Genomic DNA, 16479 nt, shown 5'->3' with positions numbered 1-16479 from the left:
TGGTGGGCCAAACAAATCTATCATAGCATTATAAGAATCAAAAGTATGGCTACCCAAGAAATTCCCTCCGGTAATGGTATCAAGAATATATCTATTCCAAGGAGTGATGCCTACATAAAAATTGCGGAGAAGAATGGAAGTGGATTGCTTCATAGTAGATCTATTTTGAGCATTGCAAATTATGTACCAAGCATCTTTTAGATTTTCTCCCTCCCTTTGTTTAAAATTAAGAACTTCATTCTTGGGAGACAAAGGAGCAGATAAAGGACTGGCCATGACGGCACACGGGACACAAGAAGCAAGAAGAAGAGGCGAACGGAAAAAAGAGGGCGAATAAAAACGGCAAGGGTGAAGTGGGGGAGAGGAAAACGAGAGGCAAATGACAAATAATGTAATGCGAGGGATAAGAGTTTGTGATGGGTACTTGGTATGCCTTGACTTGTGCGTAGACTCCCCGACAACGGCGCCAGAAATCCTTCTTGCTACCTCTTGAGCACTGCGTTGGTTTTCCCTTGAAGAGGAAAGGGTGATGCAGCAAAGTAGCATAAGTATTTCCCTCAGTTTTTGAGAACCAAGGTATCAATCCAGTAGGAGGCCACACGCAAGTCCCTCGTACCTACACAAACAAATAAGAACCTTGCAACCAACGCGATAAAGGGGTTGTCAATCCCTTCACGATCACTCACAAAAGTGAGATCTGATAGAGATGATAAGATAATATTTTTGGTATTTTTATGATAAAGATTGAAAGTAAAGATTGCAAAATAAACAAAGATAGAAATAGCTAGTTGTCGGGAGATTAATATGATGGAAAATAGACCCGGGGGCCATAGGTTTCACTAGTGGCTTCTCTCAAGATAGCATAAGTATTACAGTGGGTGAACAAATTACCGTCGAGCAATTGATAGAAAAGTGCATAATTATGAGAATATCTAGGCATGATCATGTATATAGGCATCACGTCCGCAACAAGTAGACCGACTCCTGCCTGCATCTACTACTATTACTCCACATCGACCGCTATCCAGCATGCATCTAGAGTATTAAGTTCATAAGAACAGAGTAACGCATTAGGAAAGATGACATGATGTAGAGGGATAAACTCAAGCAATATGATATAAACCCCATCTTTTTATCCTCGATGGCAACAATACAATACGTGTCGTTTCCCCTTCTATCACCGGGATCGAGCACCGCATGATTGAACCCAAAGCTAAGCACTTCTCCCATTGCAAGAAAGATCAATCTAGTAGGCCAAACCAAACTGATAATTCGAAGAGACTTGCAAAGATAACCAATCATACATAAAAGAATTCAGAGGAGATTCAAATTTTGTTCATAGATAATCTTGATCATAAACCCACAATTCATCGGATCTCGACAAACACACCGCAAAAAGAGTTACATTGAATAGATCTCCAAGAAGATCGAGGAGAACTTTGTATTGAGATCCAAAGAGAGAGAAGAAGCCATCTAGCTAATAACTATGGACCCGAAGGTCTGAGATAAACTACTCACACATCATCGGAGAGGCTATGGTGTTGATGTAGAAGCCCTCCGTGATCGATGCCCCCTCCGGCGGAGCGCCAAAAAAGGCCCCAAGATGGGATCTCACAGGTACATAAGGTTGCGGCGGTGGAAATAGGGTTCGTGGTGCTCCTAGATGTTTTCGGGGTATATGGATATATATATATATAGGAGGAAGAAGTAGGTCGGTGGAGCTGCGAGGGGCCCACGAGGGTGGGGGGCGCGCATCCCTGCCTCGTGGCCTCCTCGCTTCTTTCTTGACGTCCACTCCAATTTCCCTGAATCACGTTTGTTCCAAAAATAACTCTCCCGAAGGTTTCATTCCGTTTGGATTCCGTTTGATATTCCTTTTCTGTGAAACACTGAAATAGGCAAAAAAACAGCAATTTGGACTGGGCCTCCGGTTAGTAGGTTAGTCCCAAAAATAATATAAAAGTGTATAATGAAGCCCATTAAACATCCAAAACAAATAATATAATAGCATGGAACAATAAAAAATTATAGATATGTTGGAGACGTATCAGACCATGGCGAACCTACGAACTATGAAGAAGCTATGATAAGCCCAGATTCCGACAGATGGCTTGAGGCCATGAAATCTGAGATAGAATCCATGTATGAGAACAAAGTGTGGATTTTGGTGGACTTGCCCAATGATCGGCAAGCCATTGAGAATAAATGGATCTTCAAGAGGAAGACGGACACTGATGGTAGTGTTACTATCTACAAAGCTCGACTTGTCGCAAAAGGTTTTCGACAAGTTTAAGGTGTTGACTACGATGAGATTTTCTCACTCGTAGCGATGCTTAAGTCTGTCCGAATCATGTTAGCAATTGTCGCATTTTATGAAATCTGGCAAATGGATGTCAAAACTGCATTCCTTAATGGATTTCTTAAAGAAGAGTTGTATATGATGCAACCAGAAGGTTTTTGTCGATCCTAAATGTGCTAACAAAGTGTGCAAGCTCCAGCGATCCATCTATGGACCGGTGCAAGCATCTCCGAGTTGGAATATATGCTTTGGTGAGGTGATCAAAGCATATGGTTTTATACAACTTTTTGGTGAAGCCTGTATTTACAAGAAAGTGAGTGGGAGCTCTGTAGCATTTCTGATAGTATATGTGGATGACATATTGTTGATCGAAAATGATATAGAATTTCTGGATAGCATAAAAGGATACTTGAATAAGAATTTTTCAATGAAAGACCTCAGTGAAGCTACTTAAATATTGGGCATCAAGATCTATAGGGATAGATCGAGACACTTAATAGGACTTTCACAAAGCACATTCCTTGGCAATTTTTTGAAGAAGTTCAAAATAGATCAGTCAAAGAAAGGGTTCTTGTCTGTGTTGCAAGGTGTAAAGTTGAGTAAGACTCAAAACCTGACCACGGCAGAAGATAGAGAGAGAATGAAAGTCATTCCCTATGCCTCAACCATAGGTTCTATAAAGTATGCCATGCTGTGTACCAGACCTATTGTATACCTTGCCATGAGTTTGGCAAGGGGGTACAATAGTGATCTAGGAGTAGATCACTGGACAACGGTCAAAATTATACTTAGGTACCTAAAGAGGACTAAGGACATGTTTCTCGGTTATGGAGGTGATAAAGAGTTCGTCATAAAGAGTTACGTCGATGCAAGCTTTGACACTGATCTAGATGACTCTAAGTCTCAATCTAGATACGTATTGAACGTGGGAGCAATTAGCTAGAGTAGCTCCATGCAGAGCATTGTAGACATAGAAATTTGCAAAATACATACGGATCTGAATGTGGCAGACCCGTTGACTAAACTTCTCTCACAAGCAAAACATGATCACACCTTAGTACTCTTTGGGTTTTAATCACACAATGATGTGAACTAGATTATTGACTCTAGTAAACCCATTGGGTGTTGGTCACATGGCGATGTGAACCATGGGTGTTAATCACATAAAGATGTGGACTATTGGTGTTAAATCACATGGCAATGTGAACTAGATTATTGACTCTAGTGCAAGTGGGAGACCGAAGGAAATATGCCCTAGAGGCAATAATAAAGTTGTTATTTTATATTTCCTTATATCACGATAAATGTTTATTATTCATTCTAGAATTGTATTAACCGGAAACTTGATACATGTGTGGATACATAGACAAAACACCGTGTCCCTAGTAAGCCTCTACTAGACTAGCTCATTAATCAAAGATGGTTAAGTTTCCTAACCATAGACATGCGTTGTCATTTGGTGAATGGGATCATATTATTAGGAGAATGATGTGATGGACAAGACCCATCTGTTAGCTTAGCATATTGATCGTTCAGTTTTATTGCTATTGCTTTCTTCATGTCAAATACATATTCCTTCGACTATGAGATTATGCAACTCCCGAATACCGGAGGAATACTTTGTGTGCTATCAAACGTCACAACGTAACTGGGTGATTATAAAGATGCTCTACAGGTATCTTCGAAGGTGTTTGTTGGGTTGGCATAGATCGAGATTAGGATTTGTCACTCCGAGTATCATAGAGGTATCTCTGAGCCCTCTCGGTAATGCACATCATAAGAAGCCTTGCAAGGAAGTGACTAATGAGTTAGTTACAAGATGATGTATTACGAAACGAGTGAAGAGACTTGCCGGTAACGAGATTGAACTAGGTATGTGGATACAGACGATCGAAACTCGGGCAAGTAACATACCGATGGACAAAGGGAATTACGTATGTTGTCATAACGATTCGATTGATAAAGATCTTCGTAGAATATGTAGGAGCCAGTATGAGCATCCAGGTTCCGCTGTTGGTTATTGACCGGAGAGGTGTCTCGGTCATGTCTACATAGTTCTCGAACCCGTAGGGTCCGCACGCTTAGCGTTCGATGACGATTTAGTATTATATGAGTTATGTGATTTGGTGACCGAATGTTGTTCGGAGTCCCGGATGAGATCACGTACATGACGAGGAGTCTCGAAATGGTCGAGAGGTAAAGATTGATATATATATATATATATATATATATATATATATATATATATATATATATATATATATATATATATATATATATGACGATGGTATTCGGACACCGGAAGTATTCCGGAGGGTACCGGGTACATATAGGGTCACCGGAAGGGGTTACGGGCACCCCCGACAAAGATATGGGCTTAATGGGCCAAGGGAGGGACAGACCGCCCACAAGAGGCTGGTGCATCCCTCCACCAGGCCGGCCAGCCCTAGGGAAAGGAAAGGGGGGAGGGCAAGTCCCTCCTTCCTTCCCCTCCTCAAGGGAGAAAGGAAAGGGGGGGCGCCACCTCCCCCCTTCCTTCCCCTGGTGCCTATACAAGGAAGGGGAGGGCCGAACCAGGGCAGGAACCCAAGTGGGATTCGGCCCCACTTGGGGCGCCCCTTGGCCTCTCCCCTCTCCCTCCCACCTATATATATGAGGAGGAGGGCGCCTAGAACACACAACATCAATTGTTAGCCGTGTGCGGCGCCCCCCTCCACAGTTTACACTCCCCGTCATATTCTCGCGGTGCTTAGGCGAGGCCCTGTGCGGATCACTTCATCATCACCGTCACCACACCATCGTGCTGACGGAACTCATCTACTCCCTTGACACCTTGCTGGATCAAGAAGGCGAGGAACGTCATCGAGCTGAACGTGTGCAGAGCTCGGATGTGCCGTATGTTCGGTGCTTGATTGGTCGGAACGAGAAGAAGTTCGACTACATCAACCGCGTTGTCAAACGCTTCCGTTTTCGGTCTACGAGGGTATGTGGACACACTCTCCCCTCTTGTTGCTATGCATCTCCTAGATAGATCTTGCGTGAGCGTAGGAAAATTTTGAAATTGCATGCTACGTTTCCCAACATGACTATCTCTCACTCTCCATCACAAACACACGCATTGTCTCTTTTCCTCCCTGGGTCTATCTCGATCTCTCTCGGGGCATCTTCCTATCACACACACACACACACACCTTGTCTCTCGATCCCCCACACATATAGTCCCCTCACGATCTCGAGGGGATCTCTCTATCACAAACACACACTCTCTCCCTCCCCGTGCCTCCATTTTCTCCATCCGTCCCTCTCGACCCCTATCCCTTATTTTCCAGACCTCTCTTGGACACGTGCTATAGGGGATCTCTCTCTCCGTTGCAAACAACCACACACTATCTCCGTGTATCTCCTCACCTTGCTTTCTCTCTCGGAGATGCCTGCGTGATATGTTTGCATAAGACATGCACACTTTCTCTCTATTTTATCATCCATTTCTCTTTCACACACACACACTCTCTCTCTCTCTCTCAGTCTTGCACACTCACCCTTTCTCCTTCACACACACTTGATCTCTCTCAACTTAGGCACTCTCTTCGGTCCATAGCATATAGATTTTTTGAAAAGTCAAACCTCACAAAGTTTGACCAGGTATGTGGAGAAAAACATTTACATCTAGAACGACAAACATATATCATATTAGATTCATCACAAGATGTAGTTTCATATGATGTATCTTTGGTATTGTAGGTATAAATAATTTTCTCTGTAAACTTGGTCAAAGTTTCCAAAGTTTGACTTTTCAAAAAATTATATGCACTACATTATCGAACAACGGGAGTATCTCTTTCTCTCTCTCAACTCTCTCACGCACCACTCAGTCGTCTCGTGGCTCCCCTCACTCTCTCTCTCTCTCAAACTTTATATCTCCCCAGGTCACACATGCACATATCTCGCTCGCACTAGATAGACCCATCTAACACTCTCTCCCCCTCATTCTCTCTACCTCACATGCACCCTCTAAGTACGATTATCTCTCACTCCATCATAGACACATGCACTCCCCCATAGGTATGACTATCTCTCACTATCCATGACAAACACACGTATCGTGTCCTTCCATCCCTAGGTCTATCTCGATCTCTCTCGGGGTATCCTTCTATCACGTACACACCTTGTCTCTCGATCTCCCACCCATATAGTCCACTCATGATCTCGAGGGGATCTCTCTGTCAAACACACCGTCTCTCCCGCCCCATGCCTTCATTTTCTCCATACGTCTCTCTCGACCTGTCTCTCTTGTTTGCCAGACCTCTCTTAGCCACGTGCTAGGGGTCGCTCTCTCTCCGTTGCAAACAACCACACACTATATCCGTCTATCTCCTCACCTCGCTTCCTCTCTCGGAGATGCATGCATGACATGTTTGCATAACACACACACACACACACACACACACTTTTTCTCTACTTTACCGTGTGTTGTCCCTTTCTCTTTCACACACACACACACACACACACACACACACACTTTTTGCAACACACTTGATCTCTCTCTAGTTAGGTACTCTCTCAGGTCCATAACATATAGATATTTTGAAAAGTCAAACCTCACAAAGTTTGACCAGGTATATGTGGAGAAAAACATTTACATCTGGAACGATCATTAGATCCATCACAAGATGTAGTTTCATATGGAGGCCTCACCGAGAAGATCCGATACCTCTCCCATACCCGAGTTCTCGTCTTTGGGTGAAAACCTAGATCCAACTCGTCGGCTCAGCGATGGTAGCACCCATGGCGTCGTTACTTTGATGGAAGTATCGACTTGGAAAACCTGATCCTTAGGTGGAAGCATCGTGTTTGTGGTGATGGGTGGTCGGTACGTGATGCGTGCAGTAGTTTCATTTGGCTTGTCCGGTGGTGGTGTGCAGTTGGAGCTCTTTTGACACGCTGGACATGTCGGACAAACCATGTTGGCGGCACATGTTCCCCTACCTATGGATGCCTTCTTATTTTGAATGAAATTTTAGCAATTCTCCTACTAACTTTTAAATAAATAAATATATAATATGGTAAGTCGATGGTGTCCTAAAACACACAACGACAAATAACATAGACCACAAATAAAATATCAGAATGATCCACTTCTCTCCTATGGAACTGAGAAAAGACACCCCCTCCCCCTTGTCACAGTCCAACAATCTTTTCCATTTTCTTTTTAAAGAACAATGCTTCTGTTCCGGTGTCCCTCCTTGTACGTAAACCTCAAATAAATTATATATTGGACAAAAAGAAGATTAAATCGCCAATTCAACACAATTATTTTACAGTTTTCTTGCATTCACTTCGAAGATTCCCAGCCGAAATACACACAGACAAGAAACGTGAAGAATAATGGTTGACACGCACCTACATGGCTGGCTCTACTCTTTGACCCGAATGCTCATACTAATCCAGAAGGAAAGCTAAACTAATCCTCCACCATGAGAACTTAATGGTAGCTTAACAACTTATTTTACGAGCGAAATAATACAGTACAGTACAGCACCATTTTGTTTTTGTTTTGTCGTGAGCGTCATAATAATCCCATCATGACGACACCAACAGCGACCCAGCAACCCAAAACGAAACCAGCGATCCTTAATCCTCACAGATAAACAACCCCGGACTCAACTCCCCCGGCATCCAAATCTGCAACTCCAACCTCCCCTCCCCTCTCTCCCCATTAGCGTGCAGATCTGTCCACCCGCCGTTTTGGATCGCCGCGGATCGGATTTATGCAGTCTCACTGCTGCCAGCGCCAGCCATGCCGCGCAGCTTGGGAGGGGAGGGCAGCTTGAGCAGTCTCGGCCGGGAGGAGGAGGGGGGGTCGGCCCGCGCCGGGGCTGGGCGGCAATGTCCAGCATGTCGGACTCGGGGGGCGGCGGCCGCGCGGGCGCGGAGCTGATGGCGGAGCAGTTCCACCTCAAGGTGCTGCACGCCGTCCTCGCCGTGCGCGCGCCGCGCCCGCTCGCCGCGCCGGCGCCGGCGGCCGCCTCGGCGTCCTTCCGCCGGCGCGACAGGTGGTTCCACCTCCCGCTCCACGACCCGCCGCCGCCCCCCTCGGCCGAGCGCCTGGAGGCGCCGCCCCCCGGGGAGCCGCTCGTCGTGGACATCCACCTGGCCCCCGCCGGCTGCGGGGGAGCGGGCGGGGAGGTGGTCGAGAGGTGGACGGTCGCGTGCGAGCCCTGGCCGGACGCTGCGGCGGCCGGCGAGGGGATGGCCGTGAACCGGGCGTACAAGCGGTGCATGACCCTGCTGAGGTCGGTGTACACCACGCTCCGCCTGCTCCCCGCCTACCGCGTCTTCCGTCTCCTCTGCGCCAACCAGTCGTACAACTACGAGATGGGCTACACCGTCGGCTCCTTCGCCGTGCCTTTCTCACGCGCGCAGGAGTCTGACATGCGCTCCCACCGCTTCGTCCCCGTTGACACCCAGCCCGGCCGTCTCGTCGTCTCCGTCCAGTACCTATCCAGTCTCGCCGCGTTCAACCTGGAGATCTCCTCCCTCTCCCCCTCCATGCTGATCACCAACTACGTGGGCAGCCCAGCAGCTGAGCCCATGCGCAACTTCCCTTCTTCGCTCACGGAGGCCACAGGCTGCGCTTTCCCCCAGTCCTATCAGCAGCAGCGTCCGCACAGCTGGGCGCCGCCTGCGCTCTGGCCGCTCGCCCCAGCGCAGCAGACGAGATTTTCGCCACCGCCGTTGCACTACGCGTCACCAACTCCATCGCCCCCCAATTTTCCTGGTGGGTACCTGCAGTCGCCTCTGAGGGGGGAGTCTGCACCGGTGACCATACCCGGCGTGAGAAGGAGCCCCGTGCACCGTCAGAGCATGCTGGACCCGGTTAAAGGTTTAATGCTGCCACCGCCATCCCCGAGGAGAGGAGACAAGGGAACAGCAGGTTCACAAGAGTCCCCATCAGATATCAGCCGGTCATTCGGAAGGCCAGAAGGACTTCGGATGGGGGATCCATATGGCAGCTCGTCACCAGGATCCAAGGTGATTCATTTATGGTCTTGCTAATTTGATGTTAAGTTTAGTACTGTACTTGTGTTTATGCTTCAAGTTGAAAGGTTGGATTTTGCTGTCGTTGAGAATATTCAAGCAGAGTAAGCTGTTTTTAGCCTCTACTATGCTGAAGGGTTAAGAATTGGTAGCAGCTGTTGACTTCATTTGTTTGGTAGCCACAAACTATTGAAACTAAAGGATTTTGCTGTACTTGAATATATCAAACTGTTGATCAAGTGTATGTTGAAGGGTTAAGAGTTAGTAGCAACTGTTAATTTGAACTAAAACCATGACAAGAATATGGAACGGAGGGAGTATTTGTTTGGTAGTCATGAACTAGTGAAACTAAAGGTATGAGGCAATTCAAATTAATTTTATTATTGACTGAACTGAGTTACTGTGCGGGCTTTAGGCCAGCTTGAACCGACCTGTAGTAGGTATCAGACAGGTTGTTCAACCCGTAGCAATTATACTGGGTATTCGGCCTTATACTCGGTTTTACTTGACCTTATACTTGTTTTTTTTCTCTGGTAACCAGTGAGGGTACCTAGTACAAGTAATCAAGTATACAGCCCAGTAGACCTATTTTCAATACTTTAGCACAAAGAAGATTGCAAAGGGGAAGTTAGTCACAGAATTAGGTGCTCATGCCCCAGCTATTTGGAACCAAAATTTAATCTTTGTGACTTGTTGAACAATAACAGCGACCAAATCAATTGCAGTGAGTGGAGATTGTAATAGTTGTCAGTCCAGAGTACCACACAATTACTTTTATTAGCGAAGTTCTGTGTACCATCTTTTCTAGAAGAGTATTTAGAGATTAACCCCCCTCCTCTCTACAGTTAATATAATCACACTGTTTTCTTGTAAGATATATATTTTGCTCAACATCAACTTTTGATCTTAAAAAATACTCCCTCTCTCTAAAAATAAGTGTCGCTGATTTAGTACAAAATTTAGTGCAAAGTTGTACTCCCTCTGTAAAGAAATACTCCCTCCGTCCAGAAATACATGTCGGAGAAATGGATAAAAATGGATGTATCTAGAACTAAAATACATCTAGATACATCCATTTCTCCGACAAGTATTTCCGGACGGAGGGAGTATAAGAGTGTTATATTTCTTTACGGAGGGAGTACTAAATTAACAACACTTATTTTGGGACGGAGGGAGTATGGAAGTTCAAAGTTAACTTTTGTACTAGGAAATTTATTTGCCTTGTATTTTAAATTGTGTCTTGTTTAAGGAATTAGGTTTGACATCCTGAGTAAGCTAATGAAAATTTACTTATTGAAACACCCTTGTACTCCTACTATTTACGAGAGTCGCATATATCATCTTTATTGTTCTGATGCGCCTTGATATTGTTTGGCTGCTCAATGTGCAGGGTAAGGATAGTCGGGATGAATCTGGCCGATTCTCTGCACTCTCCTCTTGTGATTCACCACGGCAAGATGATCTGGATGAGGCAGATTATCCTTTTGCAGTGGATGATGTCGATCCACCAATCTCCAGACCTGGGTATGTCTAAATTACTTTCTTTAGTGGTTTACTTGTATTATCAGATCATTTTGCTCTTTGGTTGTCACAAGTCCGCACACGTAGCATTGGCTGATTCTTACTAAAATCATACTTCCTCCGTCCCGAATTAGCTGTCTTGGATTTGTCTAGATACGGATGTATCTAGACACGTTTTAGTGTTAGGTACATCCCTATCTAGACAAATCTAAGACAACTAATTTGGGACGGAGGTATATCTTAACTATTGAGAGCTCTTGCATTTTCATTTGGTATTAGGGAATTACATGAAATCCAACAATATTAATAGGCATTACATAATCCAACAATTTTAACAAGTCCTGGAAACAGCCTCTTACAGAAATGTAGGGAAAGGCTGCGTACAATAGACCCAAAGTGGTCGGACCCTTCCCCGGACCCTGCGCAGGCGGGAGCTACATGCACCGGGCTGCCCCCCATTACATAATCCAGTTAATTAGTCAACATTCTAGCTATTAAATAATGCTAGAGCATATCTGCTTACTCCCTATATTTAATTGTTAGAGCTTGCATTCTTTTAATGTTTTAATGTAGACACATTGTTGGTCAAAATTCTATACATGGTGAAAGTTAGTTTACTGTGGGGATTTTAAGACCATGGCATGGGCAAACTGTTTGCTGTTCAATTCTAGTATAAGAATAGAATTTTGGAAATGACTATTCAGAGATGGCAAAAAGGGACAATAATTTGAGGCAGCAGCTGGAAATAGTATCCATTGCAATACCTCTAAAATTATGAATAAGCAATTCAAACATTGTAGACAGAGATGTCTCAACCCATATATTTTGGGTATGTAGTTCACTTGAACAGACCCCACTTGGTGTCGAGCTTTCAGCAGTGGGTAACTGGGTGTGCCCTTATGTAGTTCAGTTTGATGATTTGAAATATTGACCATGAGCATTTTGCGTAGTTGCCCATTCTTGCAAGTTCCATTGTAGTAGCATAAAATGGAGGAAGGTAATTGTTTTTCAAATCCCTGAGCTGTTTAAGTCAAAATTTAATTTGAATTTGACTGAGCAACTGAGAAAAAATATTTCTACTTTAGCCTCATTGCTACTACATGGCAATGTGCATGGTAGAACATAGTAGCTGTAACAAAAACACATTACTCCCTCCGTTTCTTTTTACTCCGCACATAAAATCTGTCTAAAGTCAAACCTCGCAAAAATTGACCAAGTTTATATTTAAAAACATCAACACTTACAATACTAAAATTATACAATATGAAAATTAATTTGATAATGCATCTAATGATATTGATTTGGTAGAATGTTGATATTTGTTCAGATAAACATAGTCAAACATGTTTGACTTCAAACAAATCTTATATCTGAAGTAGAAAGAAACAGACGGAGTACAAAATATAAAAATTATATTCAACCTTGCATATATGTTTAATAATGTCTTCAACCAGAGTATACTTAGTAAAAGCAATGTGCAATATTTGATTGTAGACGTTTATTTTTACCGAATTTCAGGAACTACTATGATTTTTTAGATTTTCTTGTGTATTTGCTTAAATAATTTTTGGGTACAACTTACAGTTTTTACGTACTTCGCCTTCCATCACTTGAGTGAGAGCAGGCCTTCATGCAAATAAACATAGAAATATTTGTATGCCATTGTGAAGGCTATTTGTGATAGTACAAAAGGTTCTTCTATTTTTCTACACAACTACTGTGAGAGATTGAGCATTCTTGATTAAATTATGAAATGGAGTACAAAATATAAAAATTATATTCAACCTTGCATATATGCTTAATAATGTCTTCAACCAGAGTATACTTAGTAAAAGCAATGTGCAATATTTGATTGTAGACGTTTATTTTTACCAAATTTCAGGAACTACTATGAGTTTTTAGATTTTCTTGTGTATTTGCTTAAATAATTTTTGGGTACAACTTACAGTTTTTACGTACTTCGCCTTCCATCACTTGAGTGAGAGCAGGCCTTCAGTGCAAATAAACATAGAAATATTTGTATGATATTGTGAAGGTTATTTGTGATAGCACAAAAGGTCCTTCTATTTTTCTACACAATTACTGTGAGAGATTGAGCATTCTTGGTTAAATTATGAAATGGCCAAGGGTACACCGATGTAGTTACTCTCACATATATTTATCTCCCAGTCCTCATATGACCAAAATCCACAAACCCTGCCAACCCTGTCTCCTCGGAAGTGCTGCGGTTTGGATTTTCACCCAGTTTTGATTTTTTTTATCAATATGGGAGAACACAGATATGGCTAACCATTGCATAAAGGCACTCTTGGTTACAGAATTTGAGCAATTAAAGAATACTCTTGGTCATTACTCTTATCACAGTAGTGTTATAGATTTTTTTTAGAGAAAAGGAGCTTTTGGTGTGAATAAAAATAACCCAACCATTGCAACAGCATAAAAGGAATATTTCAAGGTTTGACAATGGTATATTATGTGGAGTACAAGAAGTTCCCTAGATTAATTTCTAGGATAAAAGGTGGTGTACCATAGCCACCGCCTGTTTGTTAAATACTACTCCCTCCGTTCCAAAATATATGACTCAACTTTGTACTAACTTTAGTATAAAGTTGAGTCATCTATTTTGGAACGGAGGGAGTAGTACTGTACTACTGGCTATGCAATATTAATATCTGACCTGATTCCCTGGTCTCCGGGAGGCTGCTCGTGTGTACACTAATGTGAAGACCTCTCATCCTTTTCTTTTCCTTCCGCTGAGATGGCACTGAGCTAAATTTCATTTCACTAGTCTTTGAGCTTTTGAATTTGTTGGCATAGTTGTGCTCCATATTTCTAGGCCAAGACATCATATTGGCAAATTTCATTGGACGTTGTATTATTGAAAAAGATGAGAAACAAAATTATATGCCTTACGAAAAGGAACAGGAATATTATCATGCTGTGTTCAATGTGGAGTGCTCTAATTTTAGTTTTTACATGCATTATTGCTCTTAATGTCCATAGTTACAGATCTAACACGACATTGTCTTGATATAGCTGTTTCCCTGGTACACCTAACACAAGTTTATTCATACAGGAGCAGTGATGGAAAGGAGGCTGGAGATCAGGCAGGCTCATCATCCCATAAATCACAAGACGCTGCAGTTGGTTCTCTGGTTCACTTGCTGAGAACTGCACGCCCTCTGCGAGATTCTAGCTATTCTTCTCAAACGTCAGGGGCCGAGTCTAACACTGTAGCCTCGACCAGTTCTGTCATGTCCCGCAGGACATCTGATGCACTCGAGGAGCTGCAGTCTTTCAAAGCAATCAGGGAGAGACTGCTGTCCGGGAGTAGAGCGAAAGAGCGTGACTCGCCGGAGAAGCCATAGCGTCATTCTTTCCTTGTTTCTCTTAACTTCACACCGGAGATCAGATCTCTAAGACAGAACAGGCCATGCTGTGAGCCCAGCGATATTTTGTTGGGGCGTTTGTATATATAACTGATGAATTGATATGCTCTTAGTCGAAGATAAGATACAGGCCTCAATTGATTTCAGCGAGGGTGTATCTCTCGCCATTCTTGAACCCTAGAAGGACCGTTATCCCGCCGCTGTTTATATGCTCTTGTATACCTGGGAAGTAAGGTCAGTACAACACGTAGGTGTGAGCCTTGGCCGAACGTAGTGCTGTTTGCACTGCGTGCGTATGTAAATTATATGTACCTGTACTGCTGAAGCCAAACTGTTCAGTAAACATCAATGTTAAGTATTGCTTGCACTTGAGAGGACTGTTTCGGATTTATTTTTCCGCTTTGGTTACTTTGATCCGCCGGAAATGTGTTATTTGCATGCGTTGTTAGAAACGAAAGCAGATGGTTCGTGTGTGATAACGAGACTTGTTACTTTTGCCACTGGGGAAGAACGGAAGAAGCCTCGCAGCTTGCATAAGTTTCAAGTTTTACTAGAAGAATGGGAGGGGAATTAAGGTTTCAAGTTGTGCACGCGATTGAAAGGCATCATTAGCTTACAGGAGGAATTTGCACAAAAGTGGTGGATGTTTGGCATATCAAATCGTGTGCACCCATTTTCCCAGGTATGCTCAACACAGAAGAGAGACGGTATCATCGTCCAGTCAGTCGTTTTATGACTAATTTGGGCTAAGACTCGGCCGCAAGAACTCCAACTGCATTTCCTCGCGCGAGAGCTATGTCTCGCTTATAGCAAGACGGGCTTCTCTTGAGCAAAAAAGGGAGCGCAAGGGGTTCAATCCTAGGATTTCCTCGTTCTAGAGCAGCGCTGTTAGCCACTAAGCCATTGTCAAGTTTGTGTTAAGACTAGTAGGGCGCTACCAACTTGAAAGAAACTGGCTTGGTTTCCACTGGCTTTTCATTTTTTTTTCTTCTTCTTGTTTTTCACCGTTCTTTCGTTTCTTTGCTTTTACTTTTTTTTCTTTGTTTCTTTCTCGGTTTTCAGTGGCTTTTTTCTTTTCTTTCCCTTTTCTTCGGGTTTGCTTGTTTCTTTCTCAATTTTCATCTGTTTTTTAGGGTCTTGATTTTTTTTTATATACATTTTTGGTATATATCTAATAAATTTTTAACATTTTACAAATACAAGTTTTAACAATTTTTGAATACATGGTCAACATTTTCTATACACATTTTAAAACATTTTTAAATACTTGATTAACATTTTTCAAATATAAGACAAACATTTTTTGAATACATGGTCAAGATTTTTTCTATACATTTCAATTTTTTAAATTATTTATTAACATTTCTCAAATACAATATTAACATTTATAATACATGGTCAATATTTCTTTATACACATTTAACATTTTTAAATGCTCAATTAACATTTTTTAAATATTTGTTCAACACTTTTAAAATGCTTTATTAAAACTTTTATATACATGAACAAAATTTTCATCATTTTTTTAATACATGATCAACATTTTTCTATACACATTTAACATTTTTCAAATGCTTGATTGATATTTTTCAAATACTTGTTAATTTTTTTTCAAATGCTTGATTTTTTAAAAAAAAATGCATGACCAAATCTTTTCATACATTTTTCGTATATGTGATAAACATTTTATCAATACACATTTAACATTTTTTAAATGCTTGGTTAAATTTTTTCAAATATTTTACGTAGAGTATTTTCTAAATATATATATTTAAAACATTTGAAAGTGTAAAAAAAGCAAAAAACGAAAATAGAAAACGTGAAACACAAAAAAGAAAAAGACAAGGTTGTGGCCTCGCGTGCGCCTAGGCCGGCCTATCTGAGGCTCCCATCACGCGAGGGTTCCCTAGGTCTCGCTATAACGAGACATAGGGGCGCCCATTTCCTCGTTCTATGACTAGTACTTTTAGGTTTAGGATGAGCCGCAAAAACTGTATCTCGCGATGTGCTGCTTATTTTTCTAGTCATGAACTTAATTTTGTTTTTTGAACTTCAGTATTGTATTAACTGGTAGAATTCCTGCAATTTTATTTTTTTAGTGGAAGTGCCGCCCCTTTTATTAAGAGTTCTCGCCTACTCCCTCTGTAAAGAAATATAAGAGCCTTTACGTCACTACTTTAGTGATCTAAACACTCTTATATTTCTTTATGGAGGGAGTACATCACTGTTCAA

The 16479-nt window shown here is 42.3% G+C and overlaps 1 protein-coding gene across 1 annotated transcript; it reads left to right on the top strand.

Moving 5' to 3' along the window:
* Positions 1 to 7895: 7895 nt before the first annotated feature.
* LOC123054039 (autophagy-related protein 13a) lies at positions 7896 to 14619 on the top strand. The gene is made up of 3 exons (XM_044477686.1): positions 7896 to 9331; positions 10728 to 10861; positions 13935 to 14619. The coding sequence occupies exons 1-3, from the start codon at positions 8186 to 8188 to the stop codon at positions 14224 to 14226; spliced, it is 1572 nt and encodes a 523-aa protein (XP_044333621.1). The 5' UTR covers positions 7896 to 8185; the 3' UTR covers positions 14227 to 14619.
* Positions 14620 to 16479: the final 1860 nt, after the last annotated feature.

This window comes from Triticum aestivum, chromosome 2D (assembly GCF_018294505.1).
Source record: "Triticum aestivum cultivar Chinese Spring chromosome 2D, IWGSC CS RefSeq v2.1, whole genome shotgun sequence".
In the NCBI taxonomy this organism is placed as follows: Eukaryota; Viridiplantae; Streptophyta; class Magnoliopsida; order Poales; family Poaceae; genus Triticum; species Triticum aestivum.
The sequence above is the reverse complement of the archived record's forward strand: the minus strand, read 5'-3'. Positions and strand labels throughout refer to the sequence as shown.

Coding starts and splice junctions, on each gene's coding strand:
- LOC123054039 (XM_044477686.1), top strand. CDS start 8,186: ATGTCCAGCATGTCGGACTCGGGGGGCGGCGGCCGCGCGGGCGCGGAG. Junction 9,332..10,727: donor GCTCGTCACCAGGATCCAAG/GTGATTCATTTA, acceptor CTCAATGTGCAG/GGTAAGGATAGTCGGGATGA. Junction 10,862..13,934: donor CCACCAATCTCCAGACCTGG/GTATGTCTAAAT, acceptor TTATTCATACAG/GAGCAGTGATGGAAAGGAGG.